This window comes from Urocitellus parryii, chromosome 10, assembly GCF_045843805.1.
Source record: "Urocitellus parryii isolate mUroPar1 chromosome 10, mUroPar1.hap1, whole genome shotgun sequence".
Lineage (NCBI taxonomy): Eukaryota > Metazoa > Chordata > Mammalia > Rodentia > Sciuridae > Urocitellus > Urocitellus parryii.
The window spans coordinates 54,761,320-54,786,713 of record NC_135540.1 but is presented as its reverse complement, the minus strand read 5'-3'; the positions used below and the strand labels follow the sequence as shown (position 1 = coordinate 54,786,713).

The window sequence follows — 25,394 nt, the reverse complement described above, 5'->3', positions numbered from 1 at the left end:
GATAGTTACCTTTCCAAAAATGGGAGAGAAGGTGTGCAGGAGAATGAACATCAACTATAACCCTGGACCACGTCCCAAGTTTTATGTTCCTTCAACAGGAAAAGTCTTTGTCAAACAAGTATTGAGGGAAAATTTTTAGATTTTTCTTGAGGTTAAAAAAAAAAAAAGAATCATGCCGTCTTTCAATAAGTATGAATACAGGGCCATTAGAAATCATCTTTATCACATATCAGCTCTGTCACTTATTTCCAATACAAGTTTTTAGATCCTAAAGGAACTTTCAGTGTCCCCTAGTCTATTGATTTTCACATTATTATTATTCTTTGTTTGAAGCAGTATACTTTTAACCAAAGGCAAAGATCAAGGATATAAATCTGGGTCAGCCACGCAATTGCTCAGACTGGTACTGCAGTGGAGGCCCACAGCCACCTGTTAGAGGCCTCACAGAGAAGCTGGGAGACCTGGATATAATGACAAAGGTTCTGAGGCCATGGAGAGGCTAAGATGACACAGCTAGAGAACTGCAGCTCCTTCCTCTACTATGTGGCCCTGCTTTCTACACACTTCATAAGAAATCTAGATCTCAGTCCAGCTCAGGAAGAGTACCTCGTTCATGCATCCTGATCGCTTCTATAAGGTATGGCACCAGGAGACGGTTCACAATAAACCCAGGAGTGTCCTATTTCAGAAAAGAGAAAAAAGAAAAATGACTTTTCATTAAACTTCATCTTTTTTGAAGTCACCACTTTTGTGAAGATCATTACTTCTTGCCTTGGATTAAGTTGCCCACGTTTATCAAGCTATATACATTTGTTTTAAAGTACCTATTTTTATCTCACATGACAATGTAATCTTTTCTTCTTTCCTATCCCATTTCCCTTTCAGCAACCTAGGAAAAATTATCACTCCATCTAGAACAATCCTTCAAGGAGTACTATTTTCCAGGCTCTGGCACATTCTTGGGCTACTCAGTGTCCTTGCACAGTGCAGCACAGTAGAGTCCGGGACAGGTGCAGGGACAAAGGAGTAGGTCCCCTGGTAGGTGGCTGGCCCTTCATGGCACAGATTGGCACAGCATGCCACCTCTCCAGGGGATGACTCCGGGCACTGAATTTCTTTGCATGAGTACAACACTTAATCATCTCTCCAAAAGGATCAGTATGAGATTTAGATTTTTATTTACTGATCTCTTTGGTGGGCTTATGGAGAAGGTCAGATTGGTAATGTTTTGATGGTGTTTATGTGAAGTTAATTTCCACTAAGTAAACAGTGCTCCCTCTTCTGTCAAAAAGCTCTAATCTGGGCTGGGGTTGTGGCTCAGTGGTAGAGCACTTGCCTAGCACATATGGGGCACTAGGTTTGATTCTCAGCACCACATTAAAAATAAATAAATAAAATAAAGGCATTGTGTCCATCTACAACTAAAAATATTAGGGAGGGGAAAAAAAGTCTGATCATCCTAAGACAGACATCCTCCCCCTGACCTACACCCTGTATTCTGTTTCTAGCATATAATAGGTATTCTGCCATCATATGAACTGAAGATGACCAGAACCTGGCACACTTGCTGAGCTAACCTGGGTGCATGCTGTGTAAACTGCACAGTGAAGTGACAGCGTTTGTACCTCCTATAACTTCGACCAAGCAGAAACCAACCCCACCCCCATTACAAGAATGCAGAGAAGACCAAACAAGGTTTATATTATAACCAAGATTATAATAATAACACAAAGGTGATTTTATAACTGAGGCAAAACATGCTTTTCAACTTAAGATGAGAGCATGAAACACACCAATACAAAGTTACAATCAGAAAGCAGCCTTCAAAAATATTTGCTCCAGGCCAGTCCTGGTGGTGCACACCTGTAATCCCAGCAACTTGGGAGCCAAGGCAGGAGAATCACAAGTTTAAAGCCAGCCTCAACAACAACGAGGTGCTAAAACAACTCAGTGAGACCCTGTCTCTAAATAAAATACAAAATACAGCTGGGGATGTGGCTCAGTGGTCGAGTGCCCCTGAGTTCAGTCCCTGGTAACCCTCCAAAAAATTGGCTCCAATTATAATAACTAATAACCTTAATAGAAAGAGCTCACAGGACCCGCTTGAGGCTTTTTTAGTCGCCTCTTTTTTATATACGTAAGAAGTAGAAAGGATAAAAAATAAACACATAAACCAGTAATACAGCTGTTTATCATCAAGGGCTATGTATTGTGTGTAACTGTATGCGCTGCACTTTCACACAACTGGCAGTAGAAGTTCGTTTGTACCAGAATCACCACAAACATGTGAGTAGTGCTGGCACCAAAACTTCAGGACGGCTACCACACCAGCACACAATAGAAATTTTTCAGGTCCAGCCCAATCTTATGGGACCATCATCATGTATGCTGTCCATCACTGACTGACAGTGTTATGTAGCATATGACAGTATGTACTATGTGCTTCATTCTATGTGCTGCCAGGACATGTCTCATCAAGAGCTTGAATGCATGACCCATTGACTCACAGAGAGCCTCAAAATATCACACAGATGTGTTTCCCAATTATCTAACAAGCTCAATTTTCAGAAACCAAAGGCTTCCTGTCCCTGAAGCTGCCATAGCTACTCTGAGGGGAGAAAGAATCCACACTCTCCATGAATTAATGATTATATGCTGAGGATAATTACCGGCCTTTTCCTGCATTTCTAGCACTAGTTTCTGATTTGCCTAAAGTTTAGTTCTTTCTAACACAATTACTACTTTCTTCCACTAACAAAGCAAAAATGGGTAAGAAAGTACAAATATAACATCCAGTTATCAATGTGCTTTTTTTCAAATCCAAGTGATGTAAAACCACAGAACCAGTCAAATAAAAAATGAGTGTTCAAAAATGAGACTCCTGGGCTAGGATGTGGCTCAGTGGAGCACCTGCCCAGCACATGTGCAGCACTAGGTTCGATCCTCAGCCACATAAAAATACAAAAATAAAATAAAGGTATTGGGTCCATCTACAACTTAAAAAAAAAAAAGAGAGAGAGAGAGAGAGACTCCCAGCCAGGTGTGGTGGCACACACCTGTGGTTCCATCTACACCAAGTTCAGGCAACTTAAACTTAGTAAGATTCTGTCTCAAAATAAAATTTAAAAAGGACCTGGGGATCAAATCTTTATCACGTCAGATTAGGCCCCAACTTCCTTAATAAGACTCCTGAAGTGCAAGAAATAAAATAAAAAATCAATAAATGGGATGGATTCAAACCAAAAAGCTTCGCTCAGCAAAAGAAACAATCAATGAAGTGAAGAGAGAGCCTACATTTTGAAAACAAATTTTTGCCACACGCGCAGATACAGCACTAATCTCCAGGATACATAAAGAACTCAAAAAACTTAACACCAAAAACACAAACAACCCAATCAATAAATGGGCTAATGAGGTGAACAGACACTTCTCAGAAAAAGATATACAATCGATCAATAAATATATGAAAAAAATGTTCAACATCTCTAGTAATTAGAGAAATGCAAATCAAAACTACTCTTAAGATTTCATCTTTGCCAGTCAGAACGGCAGTTATCAAGAATACAAACAACAATAAGTGTTGGTGAGGATGTGGGGGAAAGGCACACACATACCTTGCTGGTGGGACTGTAAATTGGTACAACCAATCTGCAAAGCAGTATGGAGATTCCTTAGAAAACTTGGAATGGAACCACCATTTGACCCAGCTATCCCACTCCTTGGTCTAACTGAGAGAACTTAAAAGCATCATGTTATAGTAATGCAGCCACATCAATGTTTATAGCAGCTAATTCACAATAGCTAAACTGTGGAAGCAACCTAGATGCCCTTCAATAGATGAATGGATAAAGAACTGTGGATATACACAGTGAAATATTATTCAGCATTAAAAGAGAACAAAATTATGGCATTTGCAGGTAAATGGATGGAGCTGAAGAATATCATGCTAAGCGAAGTAAACCAATCCCCCAAAACCGAAGGCTGAATGCTCTCTGATAAGTGGATGCTGATCCATAGGGGAGGCATGGGGAAAATGGGGCAACTTTGTACAAAGGAGAGTGGAAAGGGGGCCCAGGGACAGGAAAGATGGAATGAGATGGACATTACTACCCCTAGATACATGCATGACTGCACATATGGTGCAACTTAACATGGTGTTAAGAAATGAAAAGTTGTGCTACAATTGTTTACGATGAATCAAAATGCATTCTGCGGTTGTGTATACCTAATTAGAATACATTAATTTTTAAAATTAAAAAAAAGTAGCTGAATACAAGAAAAAAAAGTGGGGGCTGAGGATATAACTCAGTGATACAGCACTTGCCTAGTATATGTAAAACCCTGGTTTTAATTCCAATACTGCAAAACAACAATAAAAACTACTGAGACTTCCTAATAACACCAGACTGGTGGACTAGGGGGACCAGCATATACAAGTCTTTGGCTTAATGAGGCCTACATCAACATATGTCTTGTTCAGATGATTCATGGATGATATGACTTTTTGTGGGTTAATACAATACTATAAGTTCAAATGTAAGACTATTTTAGAAAAGTATGCCAAGAAAGAACCATAAAGATACAAAAAATCATGACAAATAAAGGTCACAACTTATTTATAAAACTTTGAATGGTGTGGCATTTTGTACCTTTTTTAAAAAAACTGCAAAGTCATGCAGAAGTATAGTCCCTAAGTTTGGGGAGGATGAAGGTAATTGGAAAACTAAATGGGGAACTAAAGTCAAATGCACACCTGAAGGTAATCAAAATGACAGACACCAATAACTGGGATCATTTTACAAATAATAACTGGGTATCTTAGGAAAAGGGGTTTAAACTGAAGGTCAAGCCTGCTTTCCCTTCAACATGGTTTTCAATGGAAAACATAATGCTACATTCTATAGAGAAGCACTTCCTTAATGCTACAGGTTAATCAGGTTGGTCTCTTCCTGTGTCATTGTATCCCTAACTATCTGCAGTGTTCTTTTCAAAAGTTCTTTTCATAGGTTTCTGTTACAGATGTATGTGTCCAGCAAGCTGTAACTGACATAAAGCGTTCCTGAGTCTCAAGGGCCAACAGCAGGTAAAGCTAGTGGGCCACAAAAACCATGTATGAAAATATAACTGCTTGGGATGGGGATGTGGCTCAAGCGGTAGCGCGGTCGCCTGGCATGCGTGCGGCCCGAGTTCGATCCTCAGCACCACATACAAACAAAGATGTTATGTCCGCCAAAAAACTAAAAAAAAAAGAAAAAAAATCAATATTCTCTAAAAAAAAAAAAAAAAAAGAAAAGAAAATATAACTGCTTATCTATAGACAAAAACCAGGGCCCAGAGAGAACTCCCAAGTCTTCTATTCAGCTAGAGCCCTAAGATCTATTTGAATCTCAAGACTATCTACCTGATGGCCCTGGGCACAGGTCAGGAGTCTGGTTTCCTTGCCCAAAAACCAGAATGAAGGTACAACCTGATCTTATGGCTCATGGACAATTCTGCAGTAAACAAGTGCCCCATCTCTCATATATCATTCTATTAAAAGTATTCTACCTGAACTAAGTCAGGTTCCAAGGGAAACCACCTCCTTCCCAAGCTACCTACAGTTTGGATGCTGTTTGTCTCCCTAGAGGTTGGTGGTTTGGGAGCCTGGACCCCTGAGAGATGGTGTGGAACCTTTAAGAGGTAAAGCCTAGCAGGGGGTTCTTAGGTTATTGCAGGAACTCACTTGGAAGGAATTACTGGTTTTCTGGAATGAATTCTTCAAAGAATGAGTTGTTATAAAAAGCCTAGGCATGATCGGAGTCTCTCCTTGGCTTCCTATGTAGACATATGATTCCTCCTGTATATGCTCTGGTCAATGTGACACCATCAGCCATGAGCTGATGCTGATGCTAGCTAACACCATGCCTTTGAATCTCCAGAACTGTATGCTAAATAAACCTCTCTTCTTTATGAAGTTAGTCTGCCTTAGGTATTTTGTCATAGTAACTGAAAACAGACTACCCATACTCTACCTTGCAAGAAACGGGATGTTTTCCCAAGGCTTTGCTAAAGTCCACCAGAGATTCAAATGTCTTCTGGCTTGTCATTGGTGTTTTAATGACCTGGAAATGCAAAGCAAAGAATTATGTCTGGAAAGCAGCAAACAAGTGCAATGAATCATAGAATGATTCAAGGAAACACTGATTTGACAGGGTCCATACAGATGGCAAAAACAATTTTAGTTTCAGCATAAAAATAGAGATCTTAAGCCAAAAACAAAATGTTTACCAAAATGTCTATTTTAAGATAGTGAAATACTATAAAATGCAAAAAAATCAAGGCTTACAATGTAAGTGGAGAAAGTATTGGGCAGAGGGAGGGTACAGGACAGTTCTACAGGTCTGTCACTGAGACAGTCCTGAATTCAAATACCAGTTGCTCTAGGTGCAGTGGTACACACCTGTAATCCCAGCAGCTTAGGAGGCAGAGGCAGGAGATTCACAAGTTTAAAGCCAATCTCAGAAAGTTTAATGAGGCCCTAAGGACTTAGTAAGACCATGTCTCAAAACAAACAAAAATCCCCTGTTTTACTACTTACTGGCTGTTTCTTCAAGGTGAATTGACACTAAAATCAATCTATCTATCTCAATGAAGTGAGAAAAAAATTAAAATGGGGGTAAAGCACTAAGCACAGCTCTGAGCAGGTATGAAGGGCTCAGGAAATGCTGGCTTTTCTTATTGTTTTAGTAGCCCTTCAGGGTGGTGGAGGGTAGGAGAGTGTGGAGACTGCCCTTACAGCTGTCTGCACAGAACCTCACTTTCTCCTACTATAGAGAAAGCTCCAGCAAAAGGAGTGATTTGCTCAAGGAGTGATTTCCTCCTGGCCTCCTAGATGTGAAACCCTTCCACTATTCCTCCTTCTCCTACACAGATGCCCTAGGGCCCACATCCCCCTTTGCTTTTGAACAGAATCCTCCCAAGAAGAAGCCAACAGGACCAGGTCCTGCCACCTGCTCCAGCAGCCCTCCTTCCCTGCCCTGTGGTGCACACAAGGGTACAGCTGCTACCCCACTCAGGTGGAGAGGAGGTGGTACCAAGAACACTGCCAGTAAGCACTTATAGGATTCACCTGTAAGGAATTAGATTTGGGTAAATGTAGAGACTCAGGTGAATTTAAACACACACACAATTTAAATGCCAGTAAAGAACTTCCAGTAGAGTTAAAGTGAGGAGGTATGGCTTTTACATCAGATCCTTTATGTTACCTTGGGCAAGTGGCTTACCTCTCTCCTATGAAATGGGCATCTTCATACATAATAGGTCCTCCTTCCTAGGGGGGCCAGAGAAGTGCCTGGCTTAATGAGCTAATGTTAATGCAGGGTTAAAGAACAAAGGATCATGACTGCTCATGTTCTAGGTGATCACAGCCTGGGTGTGGTGGCATGTTCTGACACTGAGTAAAGTTAATGAGTAGAAAAAGAAACAAGCATCAGAAAGACAAAGACAAGGAGCAGGACAAAAGCAACAAGAAACTGACCTGTAGGTTCACAGACCCTGTGAACAGCAATCCTGAAGCTGTTCCTGAAAAGTCTGTATCAGACCTACACAAAATGAGCTAGGCTTATTCTAGTTAAATGGAACTATGTTAACTATGGAATCTTAAAAATAAGTTATTGGGTTAAAGGAGTCAACAATAAAGTTCTGTTCTTGTAAAGGGGAGGGATGTGTTCAACATATAGCAATGTGCTATAGATAGTCTCAGTGATACAGCACTTGCTATATCACTGAGGCTATCTATAGTTCCAACAAGTTCAGTCTCAAGGTGGTGAGCCACTCAGCTTACCACACAATTCATTCTGGTGCTCACCACCAGCAATATATATATATATATATAAGAGCTGAAGCTAAAAAATAAAAATTAAATAGAGCACTTTAACAAAATGTTTCTAGAAAATAACATTTGCTAAGCATCATCTGTTAACATACTACATCTCTAAAGACATAGTCAGTATTAGATAAATGCAGTTGAAACATTATTAGCATTTAAAGTAACTCTACAGAAAGTGTCTTTATCTCCAAACAAGTATACATATGATACAGTAAATAATTAGTTCCTACATACTAAAATGTTGAAAATTTATTCCATTTCTTTGCTTTTACTGCGTAAGAGTAAATGCTATTTTTCTTTGCTAAACTTCTTTAAAATCAGCCTAATGAGTAAATTGGAAGAAGCTGAAGAAGCATCAGAGCTGTCACTTGAGACAAAGGTCTAATAAGAGTCATCATTATGATTGATGATCACAAAATGGCTATACTGGGGAAGGTAGGCAGTGAGGGAATAAAGGAAGGAAAGGGGGCTGGAGGAGAAAGAAGGCAGCAGTGAGCAGACAGACCAAGTCCACACTTTGGCAGTAAGGCCACAGTCAGTCTCTGGAAGCTTGCCTGACTCCACACAGGCAGCGTCCCCCACACTTCACACGGCAATAACTCCTCAACCTCAGAACAAATGCTGCTTTAATAGCAGCTGCTCCTCTGACCCTATAATTAGCCCCTGTAAAGAGCAAGTTGCCACATTTAAGGTGCAAATTGTCTATTGTGACTCCATCTCCCTTACACCCAAGTCTCTAAGCAAGCAAGCAGAAGCAGCCCAAAGAGGAACACTATAGGTAATCCTGCCTGGCCTTTACTTCCACCTCTCAACTTTGTGGACAGGAGGCTCCCAGGTTATCGGAAGCTGCTCTGAACAGTTCTGATCACAACATAGAGATATGCCTCCTCTGGGGATAATTTAAGGCATATGGGGCCAGAATTCACCCCAGGAATGGTGGACAAGGTAGTACATGAGATTTAATAAAAATTCCATCTATAGCATGGAGCAAGCTGACCTCAGCAAGACAGTATGAATGTGTGTGGGTCTCCCCTCCATGGTCTCATCAAGCCAGTGGTCTTTAGTGCTGCCTCCCAAACTGATTGATACCTTTCTCAGCAATGCCACAACCTAACAATAACATTCCATAGCCCTCCAAACACAGGATTGTAAAGACACAAATTACAGGCACCTTTCTAGGTGCTTTTTCTTCCTTTGGCCCTGAAAAGGACAAGAGAAGCACAAGCACAGGACAATCTTCCACCCTCCCATTAAAACCCATCCAACATAATCCCCAGTAGCAGGGCCAGGAGACTCAGAAGCCAAGTACTGGAGAGCAAGACACAAGCAGATACCCACTGACCTCTACAAGTTTCATCAGGGGCACTGGGTTGAAGAAATGAAGGCCAGCAAATCGGTCTTGTCTGGTGGTGGCATTGGCTATGCTTGTGATCTGCAAAGAGGAAGTGTTGCTGGCAAAAATTGTATGTCTGTGGAGAGAAAAATGGTGAATCAGAATGAGTCCCAACTTTGGAGACATGCAGCAACATGCTCAGGTGCCATGCCCAAGGTACCTGCTTACTGCCAGATCTGTTGTCCCCACCTGCCGAGGATGTCAAGGAAAAGACACATCTTCACACAAGAGGCTGAAATTAAGTAGCCTCAGTTTTGTTTAAATCTTAAAATTTTAAATTAAGTAGGTTACCTTTTCTAAAGGCACATGTAATCTTTACCAATCTTCCCTTAATTTCCAGGAACTTAATTTCTCCAATCTACTTGTATTAGCTACTTTTCATGTTATATGAGGAACAAAAAAAGAAGGTAACTAATTGACCAAGCAACAAAACCAACCTCAGTCACAAAATGAAACTCAAAGTGATCCAATTAATGAAAAAAGAAAGATGGATATCTAAAATCAACAACAAGAAAACTAAATATCTCAAATCTCCAACAAGAAACATCTGATGGGAAACACAAGCTTAGAACTTTCCTCTCAAGTGAAAAATCCTTACTTTTACATTAGATGAGAATTTAAAATGAAAACAAGAAAACAAACATGGTCTAAAGAAGTATTAAGGTTACACAGGTACTCTTGGGGAAGGGAGGACACATGAATATACATGATATATGTTGTAATGTCTCCTGAAAAGTTCCATCTTCTTTTGTGTGTATAAATCAACTGGTTAATTTTACAAAAGTCCATGCTGACTTAAACCAAATTTAATTTTCAAATGAGGTTCCAAAAGCAGGAAAGGCAAATCCTTGGAGACAGGACTTCTCAGTTTTCCTATAGCACCACCTTGTGGATAATACTACATAAACCAGCCTAATGCCAATCACCACCATTCTAAAGGCCTGGTCACAGAACAGGATGGGCAGTGGTTCTGTTACTAACCAGATTCTTGAGGGTTCCTGATTTCCTACAAGAGAATACTACAATGTGCTTGAAATCAAGAGTGGTGGGAGGTGGTAAGGGGAAGGAAGAAGAAACCCATAATTTGGAGAGAAGAGTGAGATGAAAGAAGACGCCAATGTGGGTTAGGTGGCTGACAGATGAGGCTCCAGCATCCTTGTCTCAGGTCAGCTCTTCCTTTCAAGACATAAGCACACCTACTCTTCTCAAACTACTTTCAAGTTAAGCAATTTAAAGGCCAGGCAGAGAGGCTTTTCTTTAAAATAAATAAGACATTTCTAAGGTTTTAAAATTTTAGTTATTGGGCTGGAGTTGTGGCCCAGTGGTGGAGCTCTCACCTAGCACATGCGAGGCCCTGGGTTCCATCCTGAGAACCACATAAAAATAAATAAAATAAAGATATTGTGTCTAGTTACAACAAATAAATAAATAAATAAGCACACAGACAAACAAAATAAAGGTGTTGTGTCCCAACTAAAAAATAAGTATTAAAAAAAACTTTAGTTCTCAAAGTTTCTTGCTTTTTAATAAGTGGGGAAAATAATGTAAACTATCCCCCACTGGAGAAGGTAACAAAAGAAGATCGACTGTGTGGCTGACATAGCACTCAGGGCAGCCAGGCACCTGGAACCGCAAGGGCGGCAGGGAGGGCACGTGCCCAGCGCCGTGCGAGCAATGGCTCCCAGGATCCCTTAAGAAAAGAAAGCTTTAGCCAGGCTCAGTGGCACATGCCTATCATCTCAGTGACTCAGAAGCCTGAGGCAGGAGAATCACAAGGCCAGCCAGGGCAACTTAACAAGACCCGAAGCAACTTAGTGAAACCCTGTCTCAAAAAAAAAAAAAAAAAGAGGATGGAGATATACCTCAGTGGCAAAGCATTCCTGGGTCCAATCCACAGTACCAAAAATAAGAAATAAAAAGGTTTATTTCAAAGACTAATGTTACACTTATAATGTGATAGGCACCACATTTACAAGACATTTATAGGACATTTGAAGGGCCACTCCTCTACAAAAAGGGAGCATGCAGGCAAACGTGGTAAAATAATGAAGGGACCCTGAGCTTGGTCCCAGTGTGTCCAGGGCATGTTTTACCAGTAAGAGGCAGACATCCTGCCAGCAGACCTCTGTCCCTACCCCATCAGCACAGGCTGGCTCAGCTCCTAACAGCCTCACACTGCTGTTCTTTAGGACAAACTAAATGATTTTTACATATTAAAGCACAGGACCATCTTATGTTCCACAAAAAATACTCATATTTTCCTGGAAACACATGACTCTTTCATATCATATTTTGTTTTTCTCTTTCTGATACTCAGATACCCCAAACTACTGTCCTTTTAAAAGCACTAAAAGAAAATAACAGCATAAGCATGATGATCACTAACATCACACTCAGGTCTTTGTGTCAAGACAAGAGAGGGTGATGGTGATTGCAAAAGATTGGAGTCCAGGCTTTGTGAATGGGGAGAGCCAGGACATGGCTCCAGATGCCTGTAGTTGCCACTGACTTTTCCTTTAGTTTCCTCTACTGCTGGGGAAGTCATGTTCTTTTCCGGATAAAGCTGTTTCATCAGGGCTTCCATTGGGAACTTTATCACTTGAACCTATTTTCTTCTCCCACTAAGAGATCTAACTGTAAAAACTCAGGAACAAAGTATTTCTCAATAAATGTGCTTAAGAAAGAAAACAATTTAGGAAGCATTCAACAGTGGTGGTAAACTAAAATAAAAACAGAGTGCAGAAAAATATGGCTGAAGGCCAGCAAAGGAGTCACAAAAAGTGGTTGGTGCTGACACAAGTCCAGCCTCCTGACTTTCCTCTCATGTATTCGTTACCCACCACTACAGCCAGAGAGCAGTCACGCCTGCTGCTGTTGCTAGGAATGATCAGTCTTGTAACAAAGGTCAAATTCTTTGACAAAATGCCTATCTGGGGCAGGTGTTTTAATATCCAGGAGGGCCCCATGCTGACTTGGAGTCAACCCCAGTACCAAGGGTGTCTTCTGTCTTTGTCAGACATTTCTGTAGCCTGAAGGCACAGATAGCAGAGTGATATACAGATGACAGGAAGACAGGCTTTTTTCTGTCAGGTGCCACAGCTCTGAGGGTTGACATTCTAGCAGGATATTATATGTATATCTCAACTGTTCACTAGTGGATCCCTGAGAATTATTTTTGCCTTTCAGGTCTAACCTATAAAGGCAATCAGTATGTCAAAACAGACTACAAGAAGAGCACAGATCAATCATTCAGGATCACAATCACCAAATGCCAAGGGTTGAACGTAATAAAAGGTTCTGGATTCTCAGGGAAATCCAGAGATGCCACTACCTGAACAGTCCCGGGTCCTGTGCAAGCCTACACCTAACTCAGGTGGCTCTTTTTTGCCGTGAAAGCCGATAAGGAGTCAGTGTTCCTTTAAATGTTCCCAAGAGTGTTTTCACTGAGCCCAGAAAAAACTCAAAATAGAAGAGTCTTGAGGAACTATACAGACAGAAGGACATTCCCTTTAATGACAACATTCTGTCTGCTCACCCCAAATACAGAGAAACATGAAACTGATAGACTCTTAAGGACGTGCTGAAGCCTCCTCCATTCTCAGTACAGAGGGGTCATGATCTGGATGCTGCAAAAAACATACAGGCCTGTCCCTAAATGGACCTGTCCACTTAACAACAGGCAATTTCACCCTCATTTGTAAACAAGCATCAGGTCAGGGTAGCCCAAGCCTCAGGAAGCAAATTGGGAGTGGGTGAATGGAAGACAAAGGAAACGGTATTGGCTCTTCTGGAACAGCTGCAAGGTAGTAAAGAAGTGGTCCTGGTATCAGAACAACAAACAAGGAGGAATGCTCAAGGCCAGGGAAGGAGCCCTCAGAATCTGACAAGAACATTCAGGGGTCACATACTCAGCAGCAAACTTGTCCAGCCTTTGGAAGAGCTCGTTCTTCACCTTCAGGTTCTCCACGATGGCCTCCACCACCAGGTCTGTGCTGTGGACGACAGATGCTGCATCTGTGCAGGTTGATATGCTGCTCAGGGTCTTCTCCACAAACTCATCACCAGCCTAATGCAGTGGGAGGAAACAGAAGAGAGCATTCACTGGGTTCACAGGAAAATGGTGGGACTTGCTCCTAAAACAGAAGGAAGGAGGGCTGGAGAAACCAACATGCTCAGACACAACTTGAACACACCCTGAGAAATCAAACTGTGTTTCTGCCTAGAGACAATGGCATCTCAATGCAATTCTAGACAGGTCAACAGTCTGCCTGTGAACACCTGGGCACAGCTACGAGGTCCCAGGCAGACAGAGTTATAAAAGGCCTGGGCTGAGTGTTGGTGTCCAGGACAGAGAGGTACTAAACCCAGACTCTTTGCATTTGCCATATACCTGGCACAACTATCACTGTCCTCTGTTGGTAATGATCTATCCAATTCTTAGTTTTGCTCCAGTTACTAAACGGAGTGCTATTCACAGCTACTGTACTAGCCTTCTGTATTTGTTCTCAGAATACTTATGAAACTTGCAATCTGTCTTTCCAGAAAAGGACAAAAACTTAGCTCAGCACTACTCATCCATCTAGAAGTGGTGCAGACTACTCCCCTCTAATAGAAGGCAGAGGAAAGCCAAACTAAGCAGTCAAATAATAATCACTCATTATGGGGCTGAGGTTATAGCTCAGAGGGAGAATGCTTGCCTCACACGTGTGAGCACTGAGTTTGATCCTTAGCACTTCATAAAAATAAACAAACATATTAAAAACTAATCACTCATCATGTGCCAGCAACTGGCATCAAAAACAAGCTAGAAACCATCTCTGCTCTCAAAGATCTTGTAGTCTCATTTTATCCTGTGACTTCTGGTTCCACAAACAGACCTCAGTTGGGGCAGAAACAGAAGCAATGCCTCTATAAGCAGCCATTTTATTTCAAGATGTAATTTGTCCATAGGGCATTGTAACAGTTGTAATGAGAAAATCATCCAAAGTCATCATGGAATAAACAGCCAGATCAGTTGTTTAACAGAAACACAATTGTGAGATAAGAGATAATTCTAAATTTTCTATTAGCCAGATTAAAATGAAAAGAAATTAAGGGATGAAATCAACTTTATTTAAATTTAGGATACTATCACTTCAACATGTAATCAACTCTTTACATTTTTTTTTCTATTGAGTCTTTAAAATATGTGTCTAGTTTACACTTAGAGCATGACTATATTTGGATTAGCTACATTTCAAGTGCTCAATGGTCACCCATAACTAGTAGCTATTATACTGGTCAGCACTGGTTAAAAACAGTATGTCAACCAGACAAGTTAAACTGACATCTCCTTCACCTGATGGTGACCCCAGCAGAGGAGAGAAAACATCAGACTAGACTTCTGAAGAGTTAACAATCAGGAGCTGAGCAAATTGAGCATACGGGACATCTTTTTACCCCTATGGCATGGCCACAGCCTCAGCCCAAGGCTGACCTCTGCAGAGTGAAAGAAAAAGGGCAAATGTAGCCTATCTGGGTTCAGACATACTCTGTCCTTGCTAACTCTTAACCCAAGCAGGATTCTCATAACCTGTCTGCTTGAACCCTCAACATAACACCCACCATGTTTGAGAACATGAAGGACAAGTAAAGGAGATCTTAACTTGCTTATGATATTTAGTCTTTGGATTTCATCAAGAAGAGAATAAAATTATCTCCATGCCTACCATTCCAGTTTTTAAAAGATGATTAGACATTAGGAAAAATGCAAATCATACCACCATGAGATACTACTGCACACCTTAGATATCTATGGTGGAAAAAAAAAAAGGAGAAAAAAACAAGAGCTGCCTGGGATAGAAAGAAAATGGAACCTTCACACATTGCTGGTGGGGATATAAACCAAAGCATTCGCTATGGATCACAGTTTGGTAGTTTCTCACAAAGCTAAATATGGTACCATCATATAACCCAACAATTCCAAATACATAAACATTCATCCCAATACTGGTGACAAGGGCTGGAGGAGAGTCAGTGCCAGGACCCCTGAGGAGACCGCAATCCTTACATAGAATGACACAGTATTTTCATATAACCTACATACCTATTTCCATATACTGTATATCATTTCTAGATTATTTTGTACTGAATTGTTCACAGAATAACTCTCAGTAAAAACACATTTTTTGAGTATTTTTTTTATCTGTAATTGGCTAAATCCAAAGATGTGGGACCCATAGATATAGAAATTGACTATATATCCAAAAGAAATGGAAACAACAATGTTCGTTTTAGCATTATTCACAATAGCCAAAAAATGAAAGCCTCTTAATCCCATCAATAAATAAAGGGATGAGCAAACTCTGGTATATACACACGATGGAATATTATTTAGCCATAAAAGGGATGGAATTGTGACACTTGCTACAACACGGATGCATCACGAAAACTTTAGGTGAAATAAGCTAGACTCAAAAGACAAATATTAAATGGTTCCACTTATATGAAGCATCTGGAACAAGCAAGAAGCAAATTTATAGGCAGAAAGTAGATAAGAAGTTACCAGTGCTGGGGGACAGAGGGAATGGTAAGTTACTGCTTCATGGACAGAGTTTCTGGTTAAAAACAAAAGACAGTTTTCAAAACAGATGGAGGTGATGAGTGTATAATAATGTGAATGTAATTAATGACATTGAGCTGTGTACTTGAAATTGATTAAAATGACAAGTTTTATGTCATATGTATTTTACAAGAATAAAGAAATTTAAAAAGGCAACAAGCAACAAATAACAAATTCCCTATTTATAATCTTCTCTATGGGTATATGGAGAAAAAAATCCAACCAAGCCTCCAGATAATCAATCTAAGTAACTTTAACAAAGTGACAAAGGAAATACACATTCATTTGGGTGACTTGTGCAATATTTCTAATTAAATGTGAACTCCCAAGTCAAAATGTGCTGGAAAAGCAACAAGGTCCAACAAGAACAAGTCAATAAGCTTAGAGTTCCCAGCCTCCTAACAGTTCCTCCTGGTTCTGTGAGAATGACTCATCCTAGATTTGCCCTCTCTAGTTTACATAAGAAGGCATATAAGATATCAAAAGTTTCCGTCTAAACATAATGTTTATTTGATCATTCTGTTTTACCTTTCAAGTACAGAAAATATTACTATTTCTCCCTCTTCTATTCTTTTGAAAAAATGGCTGTTCCTCAGTCCCAAATTCTTGATCTTCCTTAGAATAAGTTTACCACCTCAGAAACATTTTCCTCAACTCAAATCCTACCCAACAACAATATAGTTACTTACTTCTCCTGTTTTCTCATCAGCACATCCTGAATGCTTACTGATGATGTTATTATACTGGTCTAAAATTGTGAAGAAATGAGTTTTCCAAAAACAAACTTAAAACAAAACAACAAACCCACAGTAAACTATGAGTAGAAACCCCTCACAAATGTGATGAGTGAGAAGAGAAGACTAGTCTTAAGGACAATGATAACAAGAAATTACCTTAGGATTTTCTGAAAACTTCTTCTTTGACATTTTCCTAAGGTTTTCCTCAATACTTTTTTTGGATTTTGCCAGGATGTCCTCTGTTTGGTCCACCAACACTACTGTGTGGCCACTTGCCGCAGCAACCTAAAGCAAAAACAAATAAACAACAACAACAACAACAAAAAAAAACAAACAAGGAATTTCTTGTTAAAAGAGAGAAAACATAAAAGTTTAAGAAAGAAGAAAACAGTTCCATATGCCATATGAATTCTACCACCATTTCACTCCAAAATAGTGAATAAACATAATAAGCCAACATTAACTAAACTCATACTTCCTGCCAAGCACCCCTCTAAAACCTTTATGAGGAATATAGCAAATTCTCAAAACAACCTTGTGAAGTTAAGGAGCACCCCCAGGGTGGCACAATAGGCAGACAGCACAGCAAGGATCTGAGCAAGGTTTTGGAGACCACATTGGAACCCTTTCCCTGTACAACTCCAGCACTATGCTGTCCGATACAGAAGCCACTATCACATGTGACCACTTAAGTGAAGTGAAATTAATGAAACTTCAAACTCAGTTCCTCAATCACACCAGCCCTTTTCTTCTGAGCTGCAGGACTTGGGGAGCTCAACCCCTGGATTCATCTTTCTGTAGTCCTTAAATCAGAAACAAGTATAAGACTTTAAACTTTAAGCTGGGCTTAATTGCATACACTTGTAAACCCAGCAACTTGGGAGGCTGAAACAGGAGGATCACAAGTTTGAGGCCAGTCTCAGCAACTTAGTAGAGACCCTGTCTTAAAAATGTAAAAAGGGCTGGGGATGTAGCTCAGTGATAGAGTGTCCCTGGGTTAAATTCCCAGTACTAAAACACACACACACACACACACACACACACACACACACACACACACAAACAAAAACAACCTTTAGAGAATCATTGCAACAAAAAGGCTCTGTGCTATTCAGCAATAAGATATACACGAAATTGAAGTCTTTGGTAATCGACCAGTTTAAGACAGGTGAGTTCCTACTTTTACCACATCACCTTGGTTGGGGGAGGATCCTAAAGAATAGGTATACTTAGTGAAACTGCCAAGTTGACAAACAACCAGCTTGGTTTAGCCATAATCAGTGACAAAGTCAATCCATATTTCATCAATTTGCCAATAGCTTCAGCAAGGACCATGGAATAGGAACTATAGTTCAAAATAGGCCATCAGGTCACCTTACAGACAAGTGTAAATGAATCAGCTTAAGACAGAAGCAAGAGGACACATATGACCTATAACAAACATGATTTAAGAGGCCAGAACGAATGAGGTGGTCCCGAGGATCTGGAAAACCCCTGGGAAGCACTGCTTTGGAACCTCTGGGCACCAACAGTATATAGAGAGGAGCAGGTTAGCTGTAGTGGATCTGCCCAGAGAAGAACAAGGAGATGAAAGTTTTAAAAATTAGTCCCAAACCACTGTCATCATGTGAAATTTTTGAGGCCAGGTAACTAAAAGTAGAAAGCCAAAGAAGAAAAGAAACAGAAACAAAAAAGCAAAACCTAAAGGCAAAGAGGTTCAAAACCCAAAGCAAGACTCCCAGGAACAGTTTCAAAATGGTAAGACAGGTTTAAATGCAAGTCAATTTCAATCATATCTACAGCTTCAACCACGGGGCAGGTATGTGTCTGAGACTGTGGGGCCAGAGGGTGGCATTAGCACCCCAAGGCCTGACAGCCTGCCTGGGAACCACAGAGGAAAAAAGCTGCCAGGACAGAGGTCTGACAACTAGAGCAGGGCAATGGGGCAAAGGGATGAGTCATTATGATAAAAGGACAAAGCAAGCGGCAAGTCCACTGTCAGCAGAAGCACTTCACATGCTGCAGGCAGGTAGCCTAAAGTAGAACAATGTCCCCAAAGCAGAAGACCAATTAAAGTTTCTCCCTAAGTGGCAACAGACCAAAGCCCAACAAGACAACAACTGAAATTATCTGATAGGAATCTGCCCTTCCAAATCAATAAATGCTAAGTAGAAAGGCCAGAGCAAATTAGAGGCTATGCAGAAATGACTTAAGACAGCACACCTGAGACAGCTACCCTTAGGAAGTCTGCCTGCAAGGTGACCCTTGGCTGGCATCCAAAACTTGGATTTTGTGAGGCTCCCTACCATTCTCTGACAAGTGTACCCATGTGCCTAAACTGTTTGTGAAAATGATGTTGCTTATGCTGAATGCCTGTGTTCCACCTGAATGTGAAATTTTGGAATGTGCAAAGCAGAGGGTGCCTACCTGACACACCCAACAAAAATCTTGGACACTTGAGTCTCTAGTTAGCTCTACTGATGAGTGTTTCATAAGTGCTGTTATAACTTGTTGCTGGGGCAAATGAGCATGTCCTGTGTGACTACACTGGGAAAAGGCCCTTGGAAGACTCCCCTGGACTTTACCCAATTCACTTTTTTCTCTGGCTGTCTGTGTTTTTGTTATCCTTTAGCAGAAGGAGTAAATTATCATCATGAGTAAGACTATTTGCTGAGCCCTGTGAGCCCTTCTAGTGAGTCACCAAAACTTGGTGGGGCTGGAGATTAGTGGGGAACTCTAACACAGAAACTAAGAAATCAATCCCAAATTCTGGTTGGAGCTGGTAAGGAAACTGAATTGCTTTAAGATGGGTGGCCATCGGCAGCCACAGCTGACAGGCAGGAGTGATGGTCACTGATCCAGGTACATCATCTGCAAGGAATAGGCAAGCAGAGGTGCTGCTGCCTTGGAGTCTTTTTGTTTTGTCTTGGCTCCTCTGTCTAACAGCACCTCTGGAATGACACAAGTGATTTTCACTTTATTCCTCTTGACCTCTCCTCTAGGTCATTCTTGGTCAAACAGGATTCCTGATTGCTAGCCACCAAGTACCCATCTACTTGCTCTCACTCCAATTCCAACAGATACCACCCAGGCTTTCTCAGGTCTTCAAGGAGATGGAAGAAGATTTTTGAGTATATCTGACACAAGATGGTGCCAAAGCCGAAGGGAACGGAAACACAAAAAGACAATGGGAGCTGTGCTCTCTTACTGAGAATTTATAATCTCACTGAGAAAAACAAACACAATTTTTTGATACAAAACTTTGTACATGGGATGTCACACAAAATAAAAGCCTCATGGTGAGCAATCCAGGCAGGCATCAGATCTCATTAGGCTAGAGGAGAGGAACACATCTACAAGGGGCTCAGGGTCCTAAGGAGTAACCTTGAAGAAGTGGCCTCAGCAGATGGGGCAGGTGGTATCACAGGTGGTGACTCTAGAAAGCTATTTTCTGAGTTACTATAATCACATCTGACTGTGATCATCACTAGATAATTTGGACTGTTACAGATAAGCTATAATGCTAGCCTCATAATTACTGCTTTTAAGCCTGTAACAGAATCAAATCTAGAGAAGAAACACCCTCAAATAATAAAAAGAAGCAAGCACATTTACTTTAAAAAAAAAAAAAAAAACTAAAATTCAATCAGAAAAAAAAATGTCCAGAAAGTATTTTAGGCTTAAATGCTGACCTTCCACTCCCACCTAAAGTCCTCTGATAAGCATCCTACACCTCCACACACACAAGACACGGGGCCAACTCAGCCTCTGCCTTTCCTCATCCTAGTGTCTGCAGCACATACCAAAGACAACACATATGTACAGACAGTGGCCAAAAAAGAGCTATTAAATCAAAGCTCTCCAAGCAACGTTCCAGGAGAGCAAAGTGCATGTGTCACATGATCCTGTCAGTGATTGTGTAAAAGGTCTGTTTATTTTCCCATCTCATTTCTAACAGATATGCTCAGAAACACAGTCAACAACTTCCTGAGAATAATTTCATGTTTTATTCATCTCTGCAAATCCCAATGCCTAGCCCATAGTGAGCACACAATGCACAAACAACACAAGGTATGTATTAGATGCTTAATATTCACAGGATTATAAACCCAATATTCTTTGCTTCTAGAACTTTACTTCACATGGGTTCAGTACTCCTCTCCTACTGGTGAATTAGTCTATCGGGCTACCACAGAGATGGCCTCAGGATATAGGCAGTCTGGCCCTTGCCCCCATGTAATCCACAAAAGCTGCAAGATTCTCATTCCAGACTTGGCAAATTGAGGCAATTTTAAGCACAGGTAGGCTGCCACAGGCCACCTGAAGGCCATCTTGTTTCTTTCTGAATTATTAATGCACTTGCCCTATTTTTCCTATGAGAACCAACAGAAGTCTCTCTACCTTCTTTCGATTATCAGGAAAAAAAAAAAATCCTTTAAAAAGAAAAAAGTCAAATGTAGCAAAAATACCAGGGACCATGTACTGAACACCTACCAAGTGCCAGGCTCAACTCAGCATTTTTCCAAGACTACTTCTGAGTGGTCCAAAAACCTTGTTGAAGCAGACAACATACTTTTTGCAAAAGAAGAAATGGGACTGGACAAGTTGAGTCACTTGCCTAAGATCACTAAGTTGTTAAGACACAAAGCCTCTCATATCTATCAAATATGATTCAAATCGAGACTGCCTAACTCCAGAATTGTGTTCTTGTAATCCAATTAAGAGTTTAAGGAAAGTTGTCCTGTTTTTTGAAGTTACCAACTTTCAAGATACAATAATAAAATATCATTTTGCAGAAATTTCATGTTCCTAATTTTTTTCTATCCTCTTTCTCCCTTGCCTTTCTTGGTAACTATTATAGACTTGGTAATAGTATCATTAACAAGTCCCTCCTAGTTAACTAAATAATTACATGTCAGTTCTCTCCCCCAATGTGATGTTCTAATACTCCTTAAAACACATTATGAAGGGCTGGGGTTGTGACTCAGCAGTAGAGTGCTCACCTAGCATGTGAGAGCACTCTGCTCGATCCTCAGCACCACATAAAAATAAATAAAATAAAAGTATTGTGTTCAACAACAAATTTTTAAAAAGGCATTATGAAACTGGCATCAATGTTTCATTTTATATAGACAAGGAAACCTGAGGTGTAGAGAAGTTAAAACAACATGTCTCAAGTCTAATGGCCACTAAATACAGTAACACACACCATCAACAAGCATCTTTTGGCCTCAGTTAGTCAAAGTAATAAAAATTACTAGACAAACCAGAGCACCTACTTAGACAAATGAGTGTTTAAGGCTTAAAAGCAATAAGAGGCACACTAAATACACAGAGTTCTCAAAGTCTGGGTCCTGGACCAGCAGCAGCAACATCAGCTGCAGACGTGTAAGAAATATAAATTCTCGGAATCTAGACTCAGTCAATCACACTGTGGCAAGACTTGTAGATGTACGATTCTGATGTTCACTTAGGTTTCAGAGCTTCTGCCCTAAGATCTGTAACCCAATCAGGCTATAGATTAGAATCAGCTGAGGGACATTTAAAATGAACACAGTCCAGGCCCCACCTGCATATATTCTGATTCAATTTAGTCTGAGATGGCACCTAGGCACTGGCATTTTTAAACATATCCTGTTATGGTTTAGATATGATGTGTCCCCCAAAAGTTCATGAGTGAAGGAGTGTGGCTCAGTGACAAAGTGCTTGCTTGACATGCATGAGGCCCTGGGTTCAAATCCCAAGCACCAAAAAGAAAAAAAAAAGTTCATGTGTGAGACGACGCAAGAAAGTTTAGAGGTAAAATGATTATGAGAGCCTTAACCTTATCAGTGCATTAATCCACTTGAATGGATTAACAAGGTGGTAACTGTAGGCAGGGACGGTGTGGCTACAGGATGTGGGTCACTAGGGGCATGCCACTGGGGTTTATATTTTGTCCCTGCTGAGCACAGCTCTCTCTGCTTCCTTATTGCCATGTCTTGAGTTGCCTTTCTCTACTTATTTCTTGTGTCACAATGCTCTGCCTCACCTTGCTCCCAGAGCAATGGAGTTGGCTGTCTATGGACTGAGACCTCTGAAACTGTGAGCCCCAAATAAACTTTTCCTCTCTACATTGCTCGTCACGTATTTTAGTCACAGCATCAAAAAAACTAAAAAAAAAATCCCCAGATGATTTTAATGCCCAGTCATTGTACCCAGAAAGCACTGCTCTAAAACAATTTTGTTGGGAGGTAAAAATCCTGTTAGTCCTGATTCCTATCCCCCCACCACCTACACATACACACCAGCTTTGCCAACTATATCCTCAAACCACAGAGAGGCCAGCAAATCTCTGTCCCTAAACCAGTTATTTCAGTCTTCCTGCCACTGTGTCCACAAAAAAGTTCCAGACATCATCATGAAGACACTATCCAGAAGGCTTTCTTCCCCAAACTCCCCAAAAAAAGATCAGGCCCTACCAGTGCTCTTTTCCCTGGGACTCTTGAATATAAGGTGCCTTGCTTCCCTAAATAGAACATGTTTCTTAATTCCTGAAGGTCAGGCTCTGCACTTATTGCTCCATTTTTGTTTTAGTCCCTTCTCCTGAAATGGCTCTCTTCTAACTTTGACCTCTGGCCACATTTGCATCTACCATGTCCTGCATCCACCCTTGCTTGCTTGTCCACTACTAGCTACCCTCCACCACCATTGAGCTAACAACCTCCCTTTTCTTCTCCATAGCCATAATACTGGCGAGGGGCGGAGGGAACCTCCCAGAGAAGATATTCTTTGAAAGATTCCCTGACCAACTGAAATGTTAGTCCATGGATGTTTGTCACCCCTAATAACAGCTCCCACTAGGAGTACCTTCCTGTACCAAATATCAAGACTATCAATCTCAATTTTATTTAACCAATTATTCAACTTCAAATGCCAATTTTAATTAAGTATCATTTTACAGTTATATAGTTTATTTTCTTAAAAATGGAATAATTATGACATTAAAATCTCAATTAAATGAGCTTATGATTGTTTTTGATATTTGGAACAGGAAAATTCATCAGTTACCACTGTGCTGATAACTATTCATCCAAAGAGAGGAGCTAGGTAAAATCTACAGCGCAGACATTATGAACATCATGAGGCTCAATTCTCTGGCACATTATCAAGTGCCTGTGACTGCTTCATTCTCCCACAACTTTCCTTTTTCAAGCCATTGCAAAACGTTCTTGGAGGAGGTACTGTGGCTTTACCTAGAACAAATAATATTATGAACATAAATTTGCAAAGTGCACTGATATCTCAGATCTGATTAGTGACAAAAATAAACTCATATCATCCATAATATCTTCTATTAATGTTATCAATGAAAACACAAATTTTAAAAATTCCTATAGAACTTTTGAATCCCCCAAAATAAGCCTAAAGACCCTAGTTTAAAAAACAATGTGATCTCCTCTAACCTTTCTGATAACCATAAGAGCAAATGTTAAGAAAGGTGTGACAAGTTAAAATATCAAATAAATATTTAAACTGAACACCATATTAACATTTGGTTCAATGTTCCTCTTTCTGTACTACGTAACACCCTAAACTTCAATTTAGAGACATATTATTTCTTCAGCAACATTCTCCCCAACTGGGTTTCCAGCCTCCAAAGCTCAACGTTCCCAGCCCTCAATAGAGGTTTGTTTCATCTTCTGAAAGTCCAACTTAAACATTGTCTCCACAGGCTCATATTCCTTCCTCCACAAGATAACCAAGTCTCGAAGTATAAAACTCATAACTCCTATAGCTTACTCAAGTTCTTTTGCTTTTGGCTTTGATCTTAAAAATCTCTCTTTCACCATGACAGTGGCACACACTTTAATTCCCAACTATCTGGGAGGCTGAGGTAGGAAAATAGAAAGTTCAAGGCCAGCCTCTGCAAATTAGAAAAGACCCCATCTCAAAACAAAAAATAAAAAGAATAAAAAGGGTCGAGTGATATGACTTGGTGGAAAGCACCCCGGGGCTCAATCTCCAGTATCAAAAAAAGAAAAGAAAATCTCTCTCTTCCATCTAACTTTACTCTTTCTTCATTCTTCCTTGTAAAAATTATCCTTAATTGCTGTTGAGGCCAACCTCTTTCCTAGGATATATATGATGGTTCCTGGTCATGGGTTCTAGTCTCTCCTCTTCAATAAAATTCCAAGTTCTGGCCAGGATCTTTGTTGCCCACCTATAACCCTGGTGACTCAGAAGTTGAGACAAGAGGATTCCAAGTTTGAGGCCTGTTAGAAAGATCCTGCCTCAAAAGAAAAGATAAAAAGGTCTGGGGGTGTAGTTTAGTGGTAAAGTACCCCTAGGTTCCATTCCCAGTACCAAAAAAATAACATAAAATCCCAATAGTTTCAACATGATTAAGTCTTCATTCACAGTTTTCAGTTATATGTTGATGTGAAGCTAAAAACAGAATAAGGGCTATGCTTTTCTTGGCAGCCACACAACTACACTGGTGCACACAAACGCTCCAGACAGTGGGGAAACCTCTGGACAGTTCAGGTAAGAAATGCAGAGGTTATTAGAAAATGCTTTTTATCAAATGATCAAAGACCATGGACAAATCCTGCTTCCTTGAAGGTGAGAGCTTTTGAACACCTGTCCCCACATCTGTGCATTCCTAGAAATGGAATGGACCATTTAGAGCACCATACAGGACACAGTACTGTGTTCTGTCCTTCATTGACCACTGGGACACTGATAGCTGGCTCCAGGCCCCTGGAAAAAATGATAAACAAATTCTCTGCTCTCAAAAAGCTTAATTTCTCATAA

The 25,394-nt window shown here is 40.5% G+C and overlaps 1 protein-coding gene across 1 annotated transcript in view; it reads right to left on the bottom strand.

Moving 5' to 3' along the window:
* The window catches only part of Hadh (hydroxyacyl-CoA dehydrogenase), a 47,498-nt gene that overhangs the window by 6,983 nt on the left and 15,121 nt on the right, over window positions 1–25,394 (bottom strand). The window contains exons 2-6 of the mRNA XM_026403199.2: window positions 16,755–16,883; window positions 13,169–13,326; window positions 9,210–9,336; window positions 6,012–6,101; window positions 607–679 (exon numbers count right to left, since the gene is read on the bottom strand). Of these exons, the coding sequence (XP_026258984.1) occupies window positions 607–679; window positions 6,012–6,101; window positions 9,210–9,336; window positions 13,169–13,326; window positions 16,755–16,883 (577 nt within the window). The remainder of the gene's footprint in view (window positions 1–606; window positions 680–6,011; window positions 6,102–9,209; window positions 9,337–13,168; window positions 13,327–16,754; window positions 16,884–25,394) is intronic.